Below are 19,364 nucleotides of genomic sequence, written 5' to 3'. Positions count from 1 at the left end.
ACCAATGTTACAAAATGAGCTACTTTTCTGGAACAGTCTGAAAACCAGGAGTATTATGGAAGGAAGCCCATAGAAAGAAATCCCTGAAAAGTCCAATACTTCCATTTATCAGACTAAGGCTGGCAGAGCGGGGGAAGAAGGGACTGGTCTCTCAGCCTCTGGGCACCCCCTGGAGCTAAGCTACAAAAGCTAAGAGTCCCTGAGAGTACCTTCTGCCAAACATCCCAGTGGATATATGGGAATCCACACAGTGTAACGAAGCCATGTGACCACCTTCCAATCCATGTCAACGCACGTTAGCATGTAGAAGGGGTACCTATTGAAAATAAATGATTCAAAAAAAAAAGAAATGATTCTAACGTGAAAACCCACTTCAGGTTCTGAATGCAACCTTAGAATGTCATTTAAATAGAAGAATTATATTTCTCAGCCACATACGGCTTCTTCAGAACAGAACTGTAATGCTGGCTATCCACCTATAAACTCCCGTCATGCTGCACCCTGAATTTTCAAAGGATGTGAACTCTCTTTAACAGCAGACTAAGTTTAGGTCTTAAAGGAAGCTTCAGTACATGGACTGGATACTCAGATGTTTTTTGGCTTTATTCTGAGTTCTCATCTACATTCCCACTGGGTAAGGATATTCGGTACTTTATTTCTGGATAAATGAGTTATTACCAAAATTAAAGTATATAAAAGACCTCTAATCTAGAATCAGACATACTCTCTTTTAAAAGACATCCCATAGGAAAATAAATATTTCTTCTCAAACAGTAAACATTAACATTAAAGACCCATAATCTGATCCTTTTGTAGCTCCTAAGCATGGTAATTGGATTTTTACGCTCATGTGTCGGATGTGCTTCCCTCAAACCTTGTTACATCAGCACATTACTTGTCTGATTTTAAAAGCATAATCTGTTTTACCTTTGTATTAAGGTATTAGAGGGTACACTGGGTGCCGTGGGACATAGACCATGGTTAAGACACAATTTAAGGCTGCTATGGCCTGTTGCACCTCTCAACTAGCAACTTTGTCGAAATACCACCAAACCTGGAGCTAGGAGTTCGTTTGCAAAATCCTTGCTCCAGCTGACTGAAAGAGAAGAAATATGGAGTATGTGTGGTCTGGTAAAGAGGAATACATCTATCTACTTTAACTGGATCCATTTCTTAAAAGATACTTATTCTGCTAACAACTGAGAATGGGAAAATTAGGTCAGAGGCCATTTCAAACTTCATTAGTCTTGTACTATAAGAGTCATTTCTGGCCGGGCGCGGTGGCTCAAGCCTGTAATCCCAGCACTGTGGGAGGCCGAGGCGGGTGGATCACGAGGTCAAGAGATCAAGACCATCCTGGTCAACATGGTGAAACCCCGTCTCTACTAAAAATACAAAAAAATTAACTGGGCATGGTGGCGCATGCCTGTAATCCCGGCGACTCAGGAGGCTGGGGCAGGAGAATTGCCTGAACCCGGGAGGCGGAGGTTGCGGTGAGCCGAGATTGCGCCATTGCACTCCAGCCTGGGCAACAAGAGCGAAACTCCGTCTCAAAAAAAAAAAAAAAAAAAAAAAAAGAGTCATTTCTATCACCGCTTGTACAAAGTTAGTCTCAAACTAGATCTGTCCAACCTGGATTGCTACTTCAACCTCATGTTTCTTCAGCCCTTTCAAGAATTTTTCCATGTGGACAGTTCCTCTCTTTCCAAGACTGCAAGATCCTGAAGTCATGGTAAGATGAGTCTTCCCTTTCGCTGGTTCTCCCCTTCTCCTCCCTAATATCCAATCTGGTATTATGATCCAATGATGGCTTTAAAAAAATCTGTCAGCTGGACATGGTGGCTCACACATATAATCCCAGTACTTTGGAAGATCAAGGTGGGTGGATCACGAGGTCAGGAGTTTAAGACCAGCCTGGCCAACATGGTGAAACCCCACATCTACTAAAAAGGCAAAAATTAGCTGGGCATGGTGGTGCACACCTGTGATCCCAGCTACTTGGGAGGCTGAGGCAGGGAGAATTGCTTGAACCCAAGAGGCAGAGGTTGCAGTGAGCCGAGATCACTCCAGCCTGGGCAACAGAGCGAGACTGTGTCTCAAAAAAAAAAAAAAAAAAAAAAAAAAAAGTGCCTCAACTTCTTTGCAGAGCACATAGGTGCAACCAGAACTCTCCACATATGTAATTTTAGTCCCAAACCAAATGAGACTTCGGCTAAGACAGCAACTCCCTCAAGAACAGAGCTGCTGCAAAGAGGGAGATGCATTCAAGCACTGCCCTGGCATTTCTACCCACCTGAAAATTTCACCTATGCTCCACAGATAAAACACAAAGAAAACCACAGCTTTGTTTTGCATTTCTTCCATAGTGCCAATGACGATAAACAAAATAAAATTTCTTCCAAGAAGCTATTAGAAAGACCCAGAAGAGAGAAAAAAGTTAATAAAATATATGTAAAGGTATATAAATGTGTCATGTAAAACCTAACACCACTAAATGCAAGGCAAATAAAAAAGATTGTGCTCCACCAGTTTAAGCCTACTCCAGTTTTGGAACAAGTAAAGGGCCCAAACCCGTCTTTGTGACTAGATAGGTACGGTATTTTGTGTGTGTAAATATATTATAAATCATTTATTTAAAATATGCACACATGTTCAAACACAGTCTAAAGAATACTGCCAAACAAACATTTGGGTTTACATAACCCATGTTAAGCAATAGAGCACTGCTAGTGTGGGACCCCTGTAAGTAAAATCACTGCATATTTTTCTTTTCTTTTTTTGAGACAGGGTCTCACTTTCTTGCCCAGGCTGTAATGCAGTGGCACAATCATGGTTCACTGCAGCCTTGAACTTCTGGGCTCAAGCAATCCTCCCACTTCAGCCTCTCGAGTAGACTGAATCCCAAAGTGCTGGGATCACAGGTATGTGCTACCACACTGGCTAATTTACTTTTTTTTATAGAGACAGGGTCTCACTGTGTTGGCCAGGCTGGTCTCAAACTCTTGTTGGGCTCAAGTGATCCTCTCGCCTCAGCCTCCCAGAGTGCTGGGATTATAGGCATGAGCCACTGGACCCAGCCCATGGCTTTTCTTTATAGGTTACTGCTTATGTATGTATTCCTGAACAGTAGATTGTTTCATTTTGCCTGCTTTAAAACTTTTGGAAATCATTCTATATGTATTCTTCTGTGACTTGCTTCTTACTCAGGGTTATGGTCCAGAGACTCATTTATGTTGATGCACATGGCTAGAGTCCACTCACTTTCACCGTGGCAAGACATTTCAATATACGATAGACATTCTATTCTTCATAGATATCTGGGTTGTCTGTTTCTGGGTTTTATTCTATTCCAATGGTCTATGTGACTATCTTTGTACCATATAATGTGGTATTAGCTATTAAATCCTTATACTGTCTTGATTTCTCATAGGGTAAGTCCCTAACTTGAGCTCTTCTTTAGAGAATATTCCTGGACCTCTTTTTTCCCCGTATTTAGAAAACTGTGGTAAAATACACATAACAGCCAGGCACAGTGGCTCACGCCTGTAACCCCAGGATTTTGGGAGGCCATGGTGAGCGGATCGCTTGAGGTCAGGCATTCAAGACCAGCCTGGCCAACATGGCAAAACTCCATTTCTACTAAAAATACAAAAATTAGCTAGACATAATGGCAGGTGCCTGTAGTCCTACCTATTCAGGAGGCTGAGGCAGGAAAATCACTTGAATGCAGAAGGTGGAGGTTGCAGTGAACTGAGACTGCACCCCTGCACTACAGCCTTAGTGACAGAGCGAAACTCTGTCTCCAAAAAAGAAAAAGAAATACACATAACATAAAATTTACCATCTTAATCATTTTTAACTGTTGAGTGGTAACAAATACATTCATAATGCTGCACAACCATAATCACCATCCATCTCCACAGCTCTCTTCATCTTGTAAAATAGAAACCATGACCCATTAAATAATAACTCCCTGTTTAGCCAGCCCCTGTGAAACACCATTCTGCTTTCTGTCTCTAGTTTTGACTATTTTAAGTACCTCATGTAAGCAGAATCATCCAGTATTTGACTTTCTGTGACTGGCTTATTTCACTTGGCATAGTTTCCTTAAGGTTCATCCATATTGTAGCATACATCAGAATTCCCTTCATCTAGAGAGGGACACTTGGGTTGCCTGCACATTTAACTATTGAAAATGATGCTCCTATCCTGGCTGGTCCTCTGTTTTTTCAAAAAACTTCAGAATTTTCTCACATTCCAAAATTTTTTAGACTATGATCAGAATTGTATTTAATCTACAGGTAGATATGAGAACTAACAATATTATAGTATCGCGTCTTATAATTCAAGAAAATTATGTCTATATACTTACTTTTTGTGCTCTCGATTCCTTCCTGTATCTCAAACAGTTCACTTATTTTCTCTTTAGCTGTATCTAATCTACTACACAAACTATCCATTAAATTTTTATTTATTTATTTAGTTTTAGAAACAGGGGTCTTGCCCTATTGCCCAGGTTGGAGGGCAGTGACACGATCACAGCTCACTGCAACACCAAACTCCTGCACTCAAGGAATCCTTCTGTCTCCGCCTCCCAAGTAGTGTGAATACAGGTGCACACCACCACGTCTGGCTTTGATTTTTATTTTTTTAAGGGTCTTACTGTGCTGTCCAGGCTGGTCTCAAACTGCTGGCCTCAAGCAATCCTCCTGCCTCACCTTCCCAAAGTGTGGGGATTACAGGCATAAGCCACCAAGCCTGGATGTAAACTTTAAAGTTGAGTTACTGTACTTTTCATTAATAGAAGTTTTTAAGAAGTACTGCCTTCATCTACAAAAAGTGGGAGGAGACCAAGTACATTTCTGACTAAGGAGACTGAAGGTAGGTTTTTCTGCTCCTGCCTAAGAATCAAATTTCCCTAGTCTTAAAGCTCTTTATAACTTTGTAATTTCATGAGGATATTATAAAAAATGAAATACACCTGAAACAGTAAAAGTCTACTTTGGTAAATATCCCTGGGGTTCTAAGTGTTCTTTCTTGTTCAGGTAAAATAATACTATTCCTGTACAAATAGGTGTTTTTACTAATTGAGTCTTCTCAGCAAAATGTAACATACAGAAATGGCTATGTCCCCATTCAAATCTCAACTTGAATTGTATCTCCTGGAATTCCCACATGTTTGGGAGGGACCCAGGGGGAAGTAACTGAACCATGAGGGCCAGTCTTTCCCATTCTGTTCTCATGGTAGTGAATAAGTCTCATGAGATCTGACGGGTTTATCAGGGGTTTCTGCTTTTGCTTCTACCTCATTGTCGCTTGCCACCACCATGTAAGAAGTGCCTTTCACCCTGCGCCATGACTGTGAGACCTTCCCCAGCCACGTGGAACTGTAAATCCAATTAAACCTCTTTCTTTTGTAAATTGCCCAGTCTTGGGTATGTCTTTATGAGCAGCATGAAAACAGACTAATACACACACCTACTAGACAAATAATGGGACCTTCCATTACCCACCCTTCAGCTCAGCTATTCAATACCTGGATCAGAGAAGGCAGTAGTGGTGATGAAGTAACTCCAATTGCTGCATTGATAGTTTCCACAACTGCCAGCATCTGGCAGAAATACATCATGTCAGCCACAGTATGGAATGTGTCATAAAAGGACTCTATGGGCACAAATAACATGAAGGGTGAATCAGATGGTAAATTCCAACAGAATTATTTCTCAGATTAGATCACTCCTTTCATGAAAGTAACTGTAGGAAAGGAGTAACAAACATCCAGTCAGATTCGAGTTTCTCACTTAACTAAGCAGGAAGAGTGCAGGCCACCGGGGTCAGGAATAGTAAATTCTACCGGTTACCACAACATTCGCACGTAAACCTTACGTGCCTTTCTCATTTTTTTTTAAGAGTCAAGGTCTTGCTCCATCGCCCAGTCTGGAGCGCAGTGTCATGACCGTGGCTGACTGTGGCCTCAACCTCCTGGGCTCAAGAGATCCTCCCACCTTGGCCTCTTAAAGTGCTAGAATTACAGGCCTGAGCTACTGCACCTGGTCCATACTTTCATTATCAGATAGAAAAATCCTCTCCCATTAAACTTTCTTCTCCTAAGTTTTATTACCTATTTATTCATCAGATAAAATTTCAGAATATTTTAGATCAAATTCTCAAAAATTTCCCATTGGCATTTACCAATGGAATGCCACTGGTCAGAGCCATAATCCTGTTAAACACATAAATTAATTGAAGAAGAACTAATATCTTTTTTTTTTTTTTTTTTTTTCAGACGGAGTATCGCTCTTGTTACCCAGGCTGGAGTGCAATGGCGCGATCTCGGCTCACCGCAGCCTCGGCCTCCTGGGTTCAGGCAATTCTCCTGCCTCAGCCTCCTGAGTAGCTGGGATTACAGGCACGCGCCACCATGCCCAGCTAATTTTTGTATTTTTAGTAGAGACGGGGTTTCACCATGTTGACCAGGATGGTCTCGATCTCTTGACCTCGTGATCCACCTGCCTCGGCCTCCCAAAGTGCTGGGATTACAGGCGTGAGCCACCGCGCCCGGCCCAAGAACTAATATCTTTATGATATTATTTTAATTCTGTTTAAGAATAGTTCATTTTAGAGGCCGGGCACGGTGGCTCAAGCCTGTAATCCCAGCACTTTGGGAGGCCGAGGCGGGTGGATCACGAGGTCAAGAGATCGAGACCATCCTGGTCAACATGGTGAAACCCCGTCTCTACTAAAAATACAAAAAATTAGCTGGGCATGGTGGCGCGTGCCTGTAATCCCAGCGACTCAGGAGGCTGGGGCAGGAGAATTGCCTGAACCCAGGAGGCGGAGGTTGCGGTGAGCCGAGATCGCGCCATTGCACTCCAGCCTGGGTAACAAGAGCGAAACTCCGCCTCAAAAAAAAAAAAAAAAAAAAAAAAGAATAGTTCATTTTAGAACCTATTTAGCCTCCAAAAGGGTGAGAATTCTTTTGGCCTTGCATAACTTTGGCACTGGAAGTATCATATCAATTTATTTAGTGGTTACTGAACTATCAAGTAGTGAAAAAACAAAAGGATTCTATCCTAAGATGTGGCTCTGGCTAGCTATGATTGTGAACCATCTCTAGGCCTGTTTTCGTACCTGTGAAATGGAAAAAATACCAGTCAGCTTATTTCACAAGGCTATGGGAAATAAGAGGTATGAAAGCACAACAAAAAGCAGGGGGTGCTCCACAAAAGCGGGGGTTATGATTACCATCAAAGGCAGAGAGTACTCCCTTTGGTGAGTACTGGGCCAAACTACTGAGAAATGGAAAATTAATCCTAAAATTTCTTACTTGCCTTTTCCCAAGATACAGAATCGCACAGTCAGGTTGACAAAGATCCAGGAGAATCCCAAGAATTGCACAAGATTATACATAAACAGGTATCCTTTCCTTAAGTTTGCAAGAGCTGTAAAGCAAAGCAAAGCAGTAAGCTATTAAAAGCAATAGTCCCAGCAGGTGAGAGGTTTATGAGGCATATCTGGATGACTTCAACTGTTTTCCTGCCTGAGTGCTCCTAAGCTCCCACACAAATACCCGGTCCAGGTCCTTACCAGCCTGGGCTCCCACTCCCATAGAGAAACATATGAGGAACATTGCTCTCCAGCGTGTATCTTCAGCAGTCCTTCTTTTCCCCAGCCTTGAAGGATAGGTATACAGACACAACAAACCCATGAAAGAAATACTACCCCTGGTGTGATAGTATTGTGTGTGTGTGTGTGTGTGTGTGTTTTCACACAGCCTCATAACTCCCACGGCCCTTGTTACGTACAGTCTTTTGCTATACTGTTGGGACAATTCTGTTTTCTGAGGCCGAAATTGTCCCCACAGTATAACAAAACAGAAAGCCACAGAACGCCTCTATGGCCTCTGCCTTCCTTTCAGCTGCCCAAGGCAGGACTCGAATCTGATTGTGGGTCCTAAGACCCTCATTCCAGAGAGGGTCCTGCCTCATACCCTGGAGGAGGGAATGCTGCACAGAGAGGCTGAGAAGAATCTTAACAGACAGGCCTTGCTGGGTTTAGATCAGACCCTTTTTGTCCAATCACATTTCAACACAGTTCAACATGCTTCAGTAATGCCTATCCGATAGGCCCAAGGGGACAGGGTTTAGTCAGTTCTAGACAGCTGAACACATGAAGGATCCTGGAGGGTGGCACACCTGGGAGGGCACAGACGCTCCACACCACTTCCTCCATCCTTTGTCCTCATCTCTTCATCTGTATCCTTTATAATAAACCAGCAAATCCTTTCTCTGAGTTCTGTGGAGCTACACTAGCAAATCAATCAACCCCCAGGAGCAGGTTATAGGAACTGTGATTTATAGCCTATTGGTCAGAAGTTCTGGAGGCCCAGACTCAGGATACGCATCTAAAGTTGGGGGCAGGGGGATATCTTGGGAACTGAGCCCTCCATCTGTGGGAATCTGATGCTATCTCTGCATAGATAGTGTCAGAATTGAATCAGAGGGCACCCAGCTGGTGTCTGCTGCAGAACTGACTGCTTGTTTGGTGTGTGGGGGAAAAAACCCACACACTTGGTCACAGAAGTCTTCTGGGTTGATTGTTTTTGAGTGAGAAAATAGAAAAAAGCAGATGAGTGTTTATTTTTTCCATAACACCTGGCAAAAAAAAATGAGTGGCCATCTGAAGAGGCATTACAAAAAGGAAATAAAGGTTTCCTCAGCTCCTGCTCCCGTCACTTTTTTTTTTTTTTTTTTTTTTGAGACGAAGTCTCACTCTGTCACCTAGGCTGGAGTGCAGTAGCACGATTTGGGCTCACTACAACCTCCACCTCCCAGGTTCACGCAATTCTGCCTCAGCCTCCCAAGTACCTGGGATTACAGGTACCTGCCACCATGCCCAGCTAATCTCCATATTTTAGCAGAGACGGAGTTTCATCATGTTGGCCAGGCTGGTCTTGAACTCCTCACCTCGGGTGATCCACCCACCTTGGTCTCCCAAAGTGCTGGGATTACAGTTGTGAGCCATCGTGCCCGGCCTTTTCTGGAATTTCTTTAAGGTCAAACTAGCTCAAAGAGATATATATAGTAAATGAAAAAAACAATTCTGATATTTGGTTATATATTCATTCAACCAAGCATTAACTGAATACCTACAACGTGCAAGGTACTGTGAGGAGAATACTGGGATACGAAGGGAGTTCAAGGCTGCCCTTGGAGTTTACAATCTAAAATCTGTAATACCAGGCAGGGAGTGACGAGTCATGTCTTCTGAAACTTTCAAGGGGAAAAATGACATTAGGCTGAAGAAGTGGGCATCGAGCTAGTCTACATGGATAAAGCTGGTATCTAATCTGGGCTTCATTTTTTATTTTTCTAAGACAGGGTCTCATTCTGTTGCCCAGGTTAGAAGGCAGCGGTGGAACCATAGCTCTCTGCAGCCCTGACCTCCTGGGGTCAACCCATCCTCTCACCTCGGCCTCCCAAGTAGTTAGGTCTTCAGGCCTGTACCACCACACCCTGCTAATTTTATATTATTTTATATTTTGTAGAAACACAGGCTTGCTATGTTGCCCAGGCTGATCTTGAACTTTAGGCCTAAAAGATCCTCCCACCTCTGTCTCCCAAAGTGCTGCTATTATAGGCATGAGCCACCATACTTGGCCTGATCTAGGCTTTGAAAGATGGGCAGACTGAGGACATAACCACAGGAGGACAATTTCAAACCAACATGCAGAAAAATAATGGACATTAATTTTGTCGGCAGCCTAAGATTCATGCAGATACAGCCAATTACAAAGTAAAGGAAGAAACGAGGAGTTCTGACCGAGTCATGGTTGAATCAAAGGAGTAGGTTAAAGACAATTCTCAAGAGAAGATCTATGCTGTTCAGATTTTGCTGCTACATATTTATTCCTAGGCTAGAGATATTCTGCAGAGACATTTGGTTGGTCCTCAAATAATCAAATTTAATAATGTCGTTGGTCAAAAGCAGCCTAAATCAGGCACAGTGGCACAAGCCTGTAATCCCAACTACTTGAGAGGCTGAGGTAGAAGGATCACTTGAGTCCAGGAGCTCAACATCAGCCTGGACAGCATAGCAAGACCCCATCTCAAAAAAAAAAAAAAAAAAAAAAAGGTAGCCTTATCCTAAGACTCCAAAAAATGTCAGGTTTCTAGCAACATTTAGCTAATTAAAAGTTTTTCCTTCAAAACTAAAAAAATTATTATACTTTCCCACCATAAAGAACTTCCTTGATCAGAAAACTTTATGAATTTTGATAAAACAGTTAAAGCTTTACCTAACCAAAAAAATTCATATATTAGAATTTTTATCTATTTCTGAAGTTTATCCCTTTAAAACACCAAAAAATTAACTTAAATCTCAAAGTGGCTTTTTTATGTTGTTATTTTTTGCCTCCGCTGATCCTCTCCCCTCCTCACCTTTTCTAAAAGAATATTCCCGCCGGGCGCGGTGGCTCACGCCTGTAATCCCAGCACTTTGGGAGGCCGAGGCGGGTGGATCACGAGGTCAAGAGATCGAGACCATCCTGGTCAACATGGTGAAACCCCGTCTCTACTAAAAATACAAAAAATTAGCTGGGCATGGTGGCGCGTGCCTGTAATCCCAGCGACTCAGGAGGCTGAGGCAGGAGAATTGCCTGAACCCAGGAGGCCGAGGCTGCGGTGAGCCGAGATTGCGCCATTGCACTCCAGCCTGGGTAACGAGAGCGAAACTCCGTCTCAAAAAAAAAGAGAAAAAAAAAAAAAAAAGAATATTCCCCTAAGGTAGTGGCTATTCAAATCTTTTTAAATCCCTTCTCAAAAGAAACCTTATTCAGGACACCAACACGTAAAACACAAAAGAATGCTGCTCTGACTGAGGTAGACCTGTCTGTGTGATCTACTCCTCCAAAGCATCTCTGAGAACCCCCTGGGGTACCATGGAAGACAGTTTGAAAACTGCTCCAAAACTTTCCCCTCCCTTATTTATGGCATGCTACATGAGTGCCATTAAAATATGAAAAAGTTCAACTTAGAACACATGAGGAGCACTTATTTCATTCTGCTTTTCAGAGGTAGTTTTACATAGACCTGCAGTCTTCCTACTAGAACGTAAGCCCCGTTGAGTACAGGTGCTACATGGGTCCCTCTGGCTCTTCATCAAGGGCCCAGCACAATGCTTGCCATGCAACATGACTTTAACAGACAGCTGCTGAATTTAACATAACTGTATCACCCAGAAGATCACACACTTACAGAGCTTCCTGCTTAAGTGGTTAGATGGAAATAGAAATTGATTTGTTAAAGATTAACGAACAGCAGGACTACACAGGACACTCTCCATCTCTGAGGATGACAATCACACTCATGTATCATACAGCCTTTGAGATCTCAGCTGGGAGAAAAACACCAGGCTGAAGGAGTGTGGCCTTGGACCCATGCAGTCATTTCCACCGGTCTCTGCAGGATTTGGTTGCCATCTGCCATGAGGCCAGTCCAGGAGTTCTTTCATTCTGCGACACTAGCCTTGGTGTACTCATGAATAACACCCAAAACGGAAAGGAAACATTAAAGGTAAGGCTTCTGATGTGGGTGTGCAGACCTTAAGCACTCGACCTAAAGGGTCGCTCACAAACTCACCCACACAGCTCACCGGGATGAATCATTAGCTCTCCTGACATCACAATTATCCATACTTCCAAAACTAGCACAAGCTAACTGGTAACTGCTATTGCAGCAGAGGCAACTTACTCTCAGGAGAGCCTTCGCTTTCGAGTCTGAGTTTATTCAGGCGCTCTTCTTCCTAGAATTTGGACAAAAGTTTTCCAAGAACACAAGTTAGAATTCCCAGATGCTTGTCAAAGTCCATATGCTGGTTGAGTAATCCTACTCCCTCAAAGCCACCTCCTCCAGCTGGGGTCAGTGCATTACTGGGAAAAATAGGTCATAGGACCAAACGCCTAAGTCCTCCTTCCTAAGCAGCATCAGCATCACAGGATGCCTGTCCGTTGTTCACAAAATTAACCCAATCAGCTGGCTTCCACGCTGACAAGTGACCTTAGAATCTTAAAGCTGGAAAGGACATCCAGATCTGTCACAGTTAGAGAAATAAAACAGAAATTTAAGGCAGGAAGTAGACTGCTATTTTATTTTTCTAGATTTTTACTGTAAGTTTTCCAGAAGCTAAGATCATGTCTCTAACATCAGTTTGAACTCATGTTTAGCTTAACAGAGATACAGATGGATCCATAAAGAAATATTTGTGGGTGCATGTGTATGCATGGGAAATATATGCAAACATGTATTTCCTTGTTCTGTTAGTGAAGAGAACCTAAAAGCAATGGCAACTTGGTAACAATGAGCATGCCTGGCACCCAGATCTTGGTTTCCAACACCATTCTACAGTAAGAAGAACAGGGTTCCCTGAAGAAATGGCTGTTCTATGGCTGGAGCAGACATACATACAAGATAAGCCTGGAGCAGCTTATGGTGCCAGAAAGTACGGAAGTGCTGAAACAAACAAAGCAGTCCCGTAACGATGGAGCTTTCTCAAAAAGACACAAAAGCCAAAAATGGGCAGGATGAGGACATAGCCAAAGGCCAGTTAGTGGCCAAAGCTGGAAGAATTGAACAACAAAATAAATACTAAATTATAACTCAAAGTATAAAGTAAATATCCATGTACCCACATGATATAAATAAATGATTGAATAAATGAGTAAATGGGAGACAACAGGCATGCAGAATTATTCTCCTATGCAGAACTCCAAATAAATTATATAGATACCCCATCTAAAGGAGAGGAAGCACAACTCCCCATTCCTTAAATGTAGGCTACACATACTGACTTCCTTTCAAGGAGTGACAAGAGGAAAATAACCTGACAGTGGAAAACCTGACAAATACCACCTCAAGCCAGCTGGCCTGTGGTTAATATCAACAGTGATGTGTCATGTTGATAGCATGTACTCTTGATACAATGTGACTGGAATGGCACTTTACCTCTGCGGTCTTCTCCTCAATATCTATCACCTTAGTCTAGTCGTAAGAAAAACATCAGATTTCAACTGAGGGACAGTCTGTAAAACACACAGCCAATACTTCTTGAAAATCATGTCACCAGGTCTTTAAATGAATTTGTAACTCTGTCACTATGCTTTCAGACCCTCAGAGGTTTCTCAAGTAGCCTGAATAACATGGGTTCCCCATGATTTGTCTTCAATGGCTAGATCCTAGCATCCTTACTAACCTTAGCTCTGAGCTCCATTTCCGCATCAGATTCATCCAGCCAACGATCAAAGTCAGGGGCCAAAAACAGTGGTCGTTTCTCCTGCTTGGTGAGTCTCTCCCACCACTGACTCACTTTCTTCTGTACCGTAATGTTTACCTGCCTCTGGGTCAGTTTGTAAATAGGCTAGGAGAGAAAGTGAAAATGTGAGAATGCCCTCTTCCAGGCCCTGAAGCAGCACCATGCCAGGGGCACTGTACAGAGAAGCTGCAGGCTATGCAGCTTCTAGTCCATGGCCTGTTAGGAACCAGGTCACACAGCAGGAGGTGAGCAGTGGGCAAGTGAGTGAAACTTCATCTGTATTTACACTTGCTCCCCATCATTTGCATTACCACCTGGGCCCTGCCTCCTGTCAGATCAGCGTTGGCATTGGATTCACATAGGAGCACAAACTCTATTGTGAACTGTGCATGCTAGCAATCTAGGTTGTGCACTCCTCATGAGAGTCTAATGCCCGATGATCTGTCACTGTCTCCCATCACCCCCAGAAGGGACTGTCTAGTTGCAGGAAAACAAGCTCAGGACTCCCACTGATTCTACATGATGGTGAGTTGTATAATTATTTCACTGTATATTACAATGTAATAATAACAGAAATAAAGTACACAATACATGTAATACATTTGAACCCCCCTGAAACCATCCCCACCCCACCATCTGCGGAAAAAATGCCTTCCACAAAACCAGTCTCTGGTACCAAAAAGGTTGGGGACTGCTGAGCTAGACCAAGGGCTGGCATTGAGAACTCTTAAGAACACAATGTCCTCTGATTCCCCCCAGTGAATGACACAGGAGGGTAGCAGGGTAAGAAAGGCAGATAGTCCCTGGTTAGCCTGGAGAGAACTCGCATGAACCTCCTGCCACAGCCACATCATGCAAGGCACTATGTCCAATCACCCTCAGCTTATAAATTTTCCTCCCATGAAAATGACTGTCCTGGCTTACCAGACCCTTGTTTTAGAAACACCTGCATCACGGTCAGAACTGTATTGGATCAGTTACAGCTTTTTTCACAGGGGTCATTATGGGGAGTCTTCCCAGCTAAATTCATTCTTATAGGCCATTCCAGCTCATTGTTTGCTACATGGCCTCTCCCTTGTCTCCAAAGGAAGCCCCATGACAGGTTCTCTGCCCACTATACCACTGCTTACTATTAATGCTTTCTCAAAACAACTGAGCACCCGGGCAGGGAAATCCAGAAGCTCAAGCCCCCAGAGCTAAGTATAATTCCAGAAATGGAAACACCCCATCTATTGGATTCTCTCCCTGCTTTTGAGAGAAGCTTCTTCAGGCTCTGAGGGAAGGGAAGCTTCGATTATATCTGCAGCATTCTTTCTGGAGACCAGCTGCCTTCACACTTTCTGATTTCTACTTTTCTCACCTGCACCTGTGGCAAAGTCACATGAAAGTGACCCCTGGCAAAATCACATGAAAGTAAACCCCTGGTGGGGGCTTCAACCACCCTAAGTAACTCTGCTCTCAACAGGTGCCATACTCCTCTGCCATCCCTAAAACCAGGGAATATCAGAGCTGGAAGGAACCCTGGGGATCACTTAGTCCAGACCTTCATTTAACACACGAGAAAGCTGGAACTCCAAGAAGTGAAGAGACTTGTTGAAGATCACACCACTAATAAATGGCAGGGCCCAGATTCAACTCGGGGTCTCTGACTTCCCCATTCCTCTGCAGCTAAAACCTGGGCTCTGTTCCAAATAAGAGAATTCTATTATTCCCCTTTGGTTTTTATCTTCTCTCCACAAACCCTGATCCCCATTTCACTAAACTACTGGTATTCATTTCCTAAAATGGGAAGGGAAGTGAGAAAAGAAAGAACATACCTCTGGCTTCACAAGTTCTAAGAACTCCAGGTGAAATTCATAGACATTGTCTCCTTTGGCACCATGTCCTTGAGCTATACAGAGAGAAAAACATGGGTTATTGCAAGCTAGAGCAGAGCAAGGCCATTCAAAAACCAGCTTGGTGCAGTTCTTTCCTAAGTATGCAAATATTACACTTGAGTGTAGCCAAAAGGCTGAGAAGCAATGTGGTCTGCAAATGTCAATGGGTCCTGCTAAAATGTGTGGGGGCTTGTGAGCAGAGCTCCTCAACGGCCAGACAGGCCAAATCTTTGACAAAAGTTTATCTCCATATGTTCTCTGATGCCAGTTTCAGAGTATTTACCCAATCTTCCAGTGTGAGCCTGACGACAGCCCATACAAATAACAGGCAGGAAAAAGAATAGGGAAAGCGATGCCAGAGAGGCCACACAGACACAAAGTTAACTTTCACAATTACTTTGGCTCCAAATCTAGAGCAGAGAAAAACTGGTGGGTGTATCATCTTGACTGCAGTTAAGGAAAGTTGAAGCGTACATGGAAATGCCTGGATTGTCTCAGGCAGCTCTGAATCTAAAACCTCCCAGCCAGGGGGAAAGAATGAAGGGAGAGGCTGACTCCTTTAGCACATCCCAAATGGAACAAGGAAAAGGAAATACAATCTTTTTCAGCTTATGAAGGACAGGTGGAACCAGGAGGGAACTACGAGTTGGCCAATGCCCCATCCCTATGCCTTGAAATGGCTCCTTTCCCCAGTTCAAGCTGGTGCCATGCCTAGGTGCCAGTGACTGCTGGACCTCCCTTCCACACTCCTCTCTGATTCATTTACCATTTGGTTCCCTTCTGGGACTCTCGTCCCTTATCTGATCATATGTAGTCTAATAACCTGCCTAATATTCACTACAGGTAGCAATTATCCTCTCAATAAATTCCTTAAGGTAGGACAGTACGTAAGGTCTAAGTGGCAAGATATGCTTTTATCACTCTAAATTTCATGTAAATGTACGTAAGTCCCGATAAACTGGAGCTGAGTGATGACTACTCTCATCTTGAAAAGCAGATACAAAAGCCAGGCTGTACTTTCAAGCAAGTATATTACAGTAGATAGAATTTCACATAAAGCAGAAACTCTTCATGCTCCAATAATCCCAGGAACTGGAACAGAGAGACAGCAGAGAGAATCCTGCCCCACTGGGTGACAGTGAATGCAGACCCCACCCTGTCCAGTAAAGTAGTAAATCTGCTGATGGACTGAGTAGAAGCGAGATGGAGGCAGATTCACAGAATCAGAGACTGTCAGAGCTGAAAAGGCCTAAGGCATCATCTAGAGCGTAGTGTTTCTCAAACTGGCCTGCAAGTCTAATATCAGGGAGCCACAAAGTCTCATCAAGAAAATTTCTTAGGAATGGTGAGAAGTGATGTAATCAATAATTACTATTTTTAAAAATGTTTTTAAAGAAAAATTAAAAAAAAAAAAGCTGGGTACAGTAGTTCACACCTGTAATCCCAGCACTTTGAGAGGCCAAGGCAGGTGGATCACTTGAGGTCAGGAATTTGAGACTAGCCTGGAAAACATGGCAAAACCCCGTCTCTACTAAAAATACAAAAATTTAGCCAGGCGTGGTGGCAAGCACCTGTAATTCCCGGTACTCAAGAAGCTGAGGCACGAGAATCATTTGAACCTGGGAAGTGGAGATTGCAGTGAGCCAGGATCACGCCACTGTACTCCAGCCTGGGCAACAGAGCAAGACTCAATCTCGAAATAAATAAATAAAATTTCTATTTTTTTGTTTTCATAATAATCTTAAAAAAAAAAAAAAAAAGCATATTCTGGATCATCTAGATGGCCACTTCATAATCAAGTACTGCCATGCATTCAGTGGCTGTATGTGTGTCTGTGTTGACAGCGGCAGTGGAGCCAAATATCACTTATAGTGAACATATTTAATTTTTCACGGGTCTATGAGCCCTTGAGAGTCCTGTGGAAACATTCTCAGGTGTCCATGGGTCCTCGAGTTTGAGAAACACCGATGAAAATCCAACATCTTCATTGTATAGGTCCACAGAGTCAATAACTCATCCAAGAAGTGGCAGAATTAGAGCTAGAAGACAGGTCTCCTGATTTCTACCCAGGCCCAGGATTCCTTTTTTTTTTTCTTCACCATATCTATGCCTCTCCATGGGGGAAACAGGATTTTAAACCCATGATTTGGCTTTTCTAATCATGTATCTCAAAACAATTTGGCTTACCTCATGAGTATTAGAGGAATGAATACCAACAAAAAAGTGAATAAAACAAATAGATTTTTTTTAAAAAAAGGGAAACCACCACCACACCTCTAACTGTGTATAGAGATGGGAGCATTTGCTGGGGTACTGACCTTTGAAATGCAGCACATTTTCAGTGATGCTGATGGCAGGGTTCTGTGAAAAGAGACCAAGAATGCAAGAAGGCATTTTAATGAAGAGGAAAAAATGAGATTAAACCAGGGGCTTCTTCCCCTCATCCTTCTCCCATGAGGAGTCAACCTCCTACTCTGTGCCTCCCCCAGATATATATTTAGTCATTTATTCACATCTGTGTAGGCTTCCTCTATGTCTCACTGTGCCTACCTAAGATTGCAGACTCCTGCGAGAAGGACCCTAACCTGCTCTAACTGTCCAAACAATCAAGTACTGAATCAGTCGATTCTGAAAATGGCCAATCATGCAAGGTGCTATGTGAGATATGACAGGGGAATACACAGATCTCCAGTGGGACAGATGAAGCACTTTTTGTGAGAAGATATCAGTTATCAAGAAACATATGGTCAGAATTGAAAGGGTGGTTAAAGGCAGTAGGTGTTAGCAGAGTTGAGAGAGACAGCACAGTGGGAATAGAGTGGTGGGGAAACGCTCCACCAAAGGTGAGACGTGTACTGCAACCTGAACGATAAATTAATTCCAACAGGTAGAGGAATGGGCAGAGGATTGCAGGTGGTGAATGAAAATGAAACATGCTGTGCCTGTGGTTCTAACTCAGCTCAGGCTCCAGACTCTCTTGGTCCACAAAGGAAACAAGACTCAGAAGAGGTCAAAATTCTCCAACTGCTCATTGATTCCCAGAAGTTGCTACATACCTTCAATTTGGCAGCATAATTTAAAGTGAAACTACTTAACACTTTTTTCAGTGGATGAGAAACAACCACCTCCCACTTCCAGCTCACTGTTAATAAGCGAGAGGCAGCTCTTCTCAGTGTCATGGAGTTTGTTTTTCTTTTCCTGCAGGCTTAGCTTTCTGGGCTCCTCAACTACAGCAGTCATCTGACCACAGCCAGAACAACCTGACAGAGCCCCCTCCTGAAGTCCTAACCCACAGAAACTGTGAGAGATAATAAGTGATTATTGTTGCTTTAAGCATTTGTTATGTTGCAACAGATAACAAATAATTATTAACTGCAATTACTTCTTTAAATGCTTGGTAGAACTTCCAGGTGAAGCCAGTTAGACCTGCAAATTTCCCTGTGGGAAGATTTCTGACTATTTATTTAACGGTGACTGGGCTATCCTTTTCTATCTCTTTTATACAAACTATCTTTATTTCTTGAAATTTGTCCATTTTATCTGATATGAACTTAATACTTTCTTTCTTTTAAAAAAAAAAAAAAAAAGTCACCCAGGCTGCAGTGCAGTGGCTCAGTTTCGGTTCACTGCAACCTCCACCTTCCGGGTTCAAGCGGTTCTCCTGATTCAGCCTTTCGAGTAGCTGGGATTACAGGCGTGCGCCACCATGCCTGGCTAATTTTTATATTTTTAGTAGACACAGGGTTTTGTCATGTTGGCCAGACTGGTCTCCAGCTCCTTACCTCAGGTGATCCACCCACCTCAGCCTCCCAAATTGCTGGGATTACAGGCATGAGCCACCGTGCCTGGCCCCCAATTTCGTTTCTATCTCGTTAACTTTTCAATGTTAAGGCATTTTTATTCGACACTTTTAGTTATTTTTAACAGAAAGCTCGATCTACACAACCTAACCCATCTCTTACTAGAAAAGGAACTGTGCCTTTGCTTATGAAAAGAGGAGTGCAGGGCCGGGCGCGGTGGCTCAAGCCTGTAATCCCAGCACTTTGGGAGGCCGAGGCGGGTGGATCACGAGGTCAAGAGATCGAGACCATCCTGGTCAACATGGTGAAACCCCGTCTCTACTAAAAATACGAAAAATTAGCTGGGCATGGTGGTGCGTGCCTGTAATCCCAGCTACTC

General features: G+C 43.1%; 1 protein-coding gene and 1 non-coding gene across 2 annotated transcripts in view; one reads left to right on the top strand and one right to left on the bottom strand.

Moving 5' to 3' along the window:
* HACD3 (3-hydroxyacyl-CoA dehydratase 3) overlaps positions 1-19,364 on the bottom strand; it is a 40,285-nt gene that overhangs the window by 3,232 nt on the left and 17,689 nt on the right. Inside the window, exons 2-9 of the mRNA XM_032251000.1 lie at positions 17,504-17,546; positions 15,126-15,199; positions 13,249-13,413; positions 11,751-11,802; positions 7,332-7,442; positions 5,537-5,664; positions 2,294-2,406; positions 210-316 (exon numbers count right to left, since the gene is read on the bottom strand). Coding sequence (XP_032106891.1) covers positions 210-316; positions 2,294-2,406; positions 5,537-5,664; positions 7,332-7,442; positions 11,751-11,802; positions 13,249-13,413; positions 15,126-15,199; positions 17,504-17,546 — 793 coding nt within the window. The remainder of the gene's footprint in view (positions 1-209; positions 317-2,293; positions 2,407-5,536; positions 5,665-7,331; positions 7,443-11,750; positions 11,803-13,248; positions 13,414-15,125; positions 15,200-17,503; positions 17,547-19,364) is intronic.
* Positions 805-905, top strand: LOC116532202. Its single transcript, XR_004260762.1, has one exon. It is a non-coding gene; the product is annotated as a small nucleolar RNA U13 (small nucleolar RNA).

The sequence above is a fragment of the Sapajus apella genome, unplaced genomic scaffold, assembly GCF_009761245.1.
Source record: "Sapajus apella isolate SASKATOON/1434 unplaced genomic scaffold, GSC_monkey_1.0 scaffold74, whole genome shotgun sequence".
Taxonomy (NCBI): domain Eukaryota; kingdom Metazoa; phylum Chordata; class Mammalia; order Primates; family Cebidae; genus Sapajus; species Sapajus apella.
The sequence above is the reverse complement of the archived record's forward strand: the minus strand, read 5'-3'. Positions and strand labels throughout refer to the sequence as shown.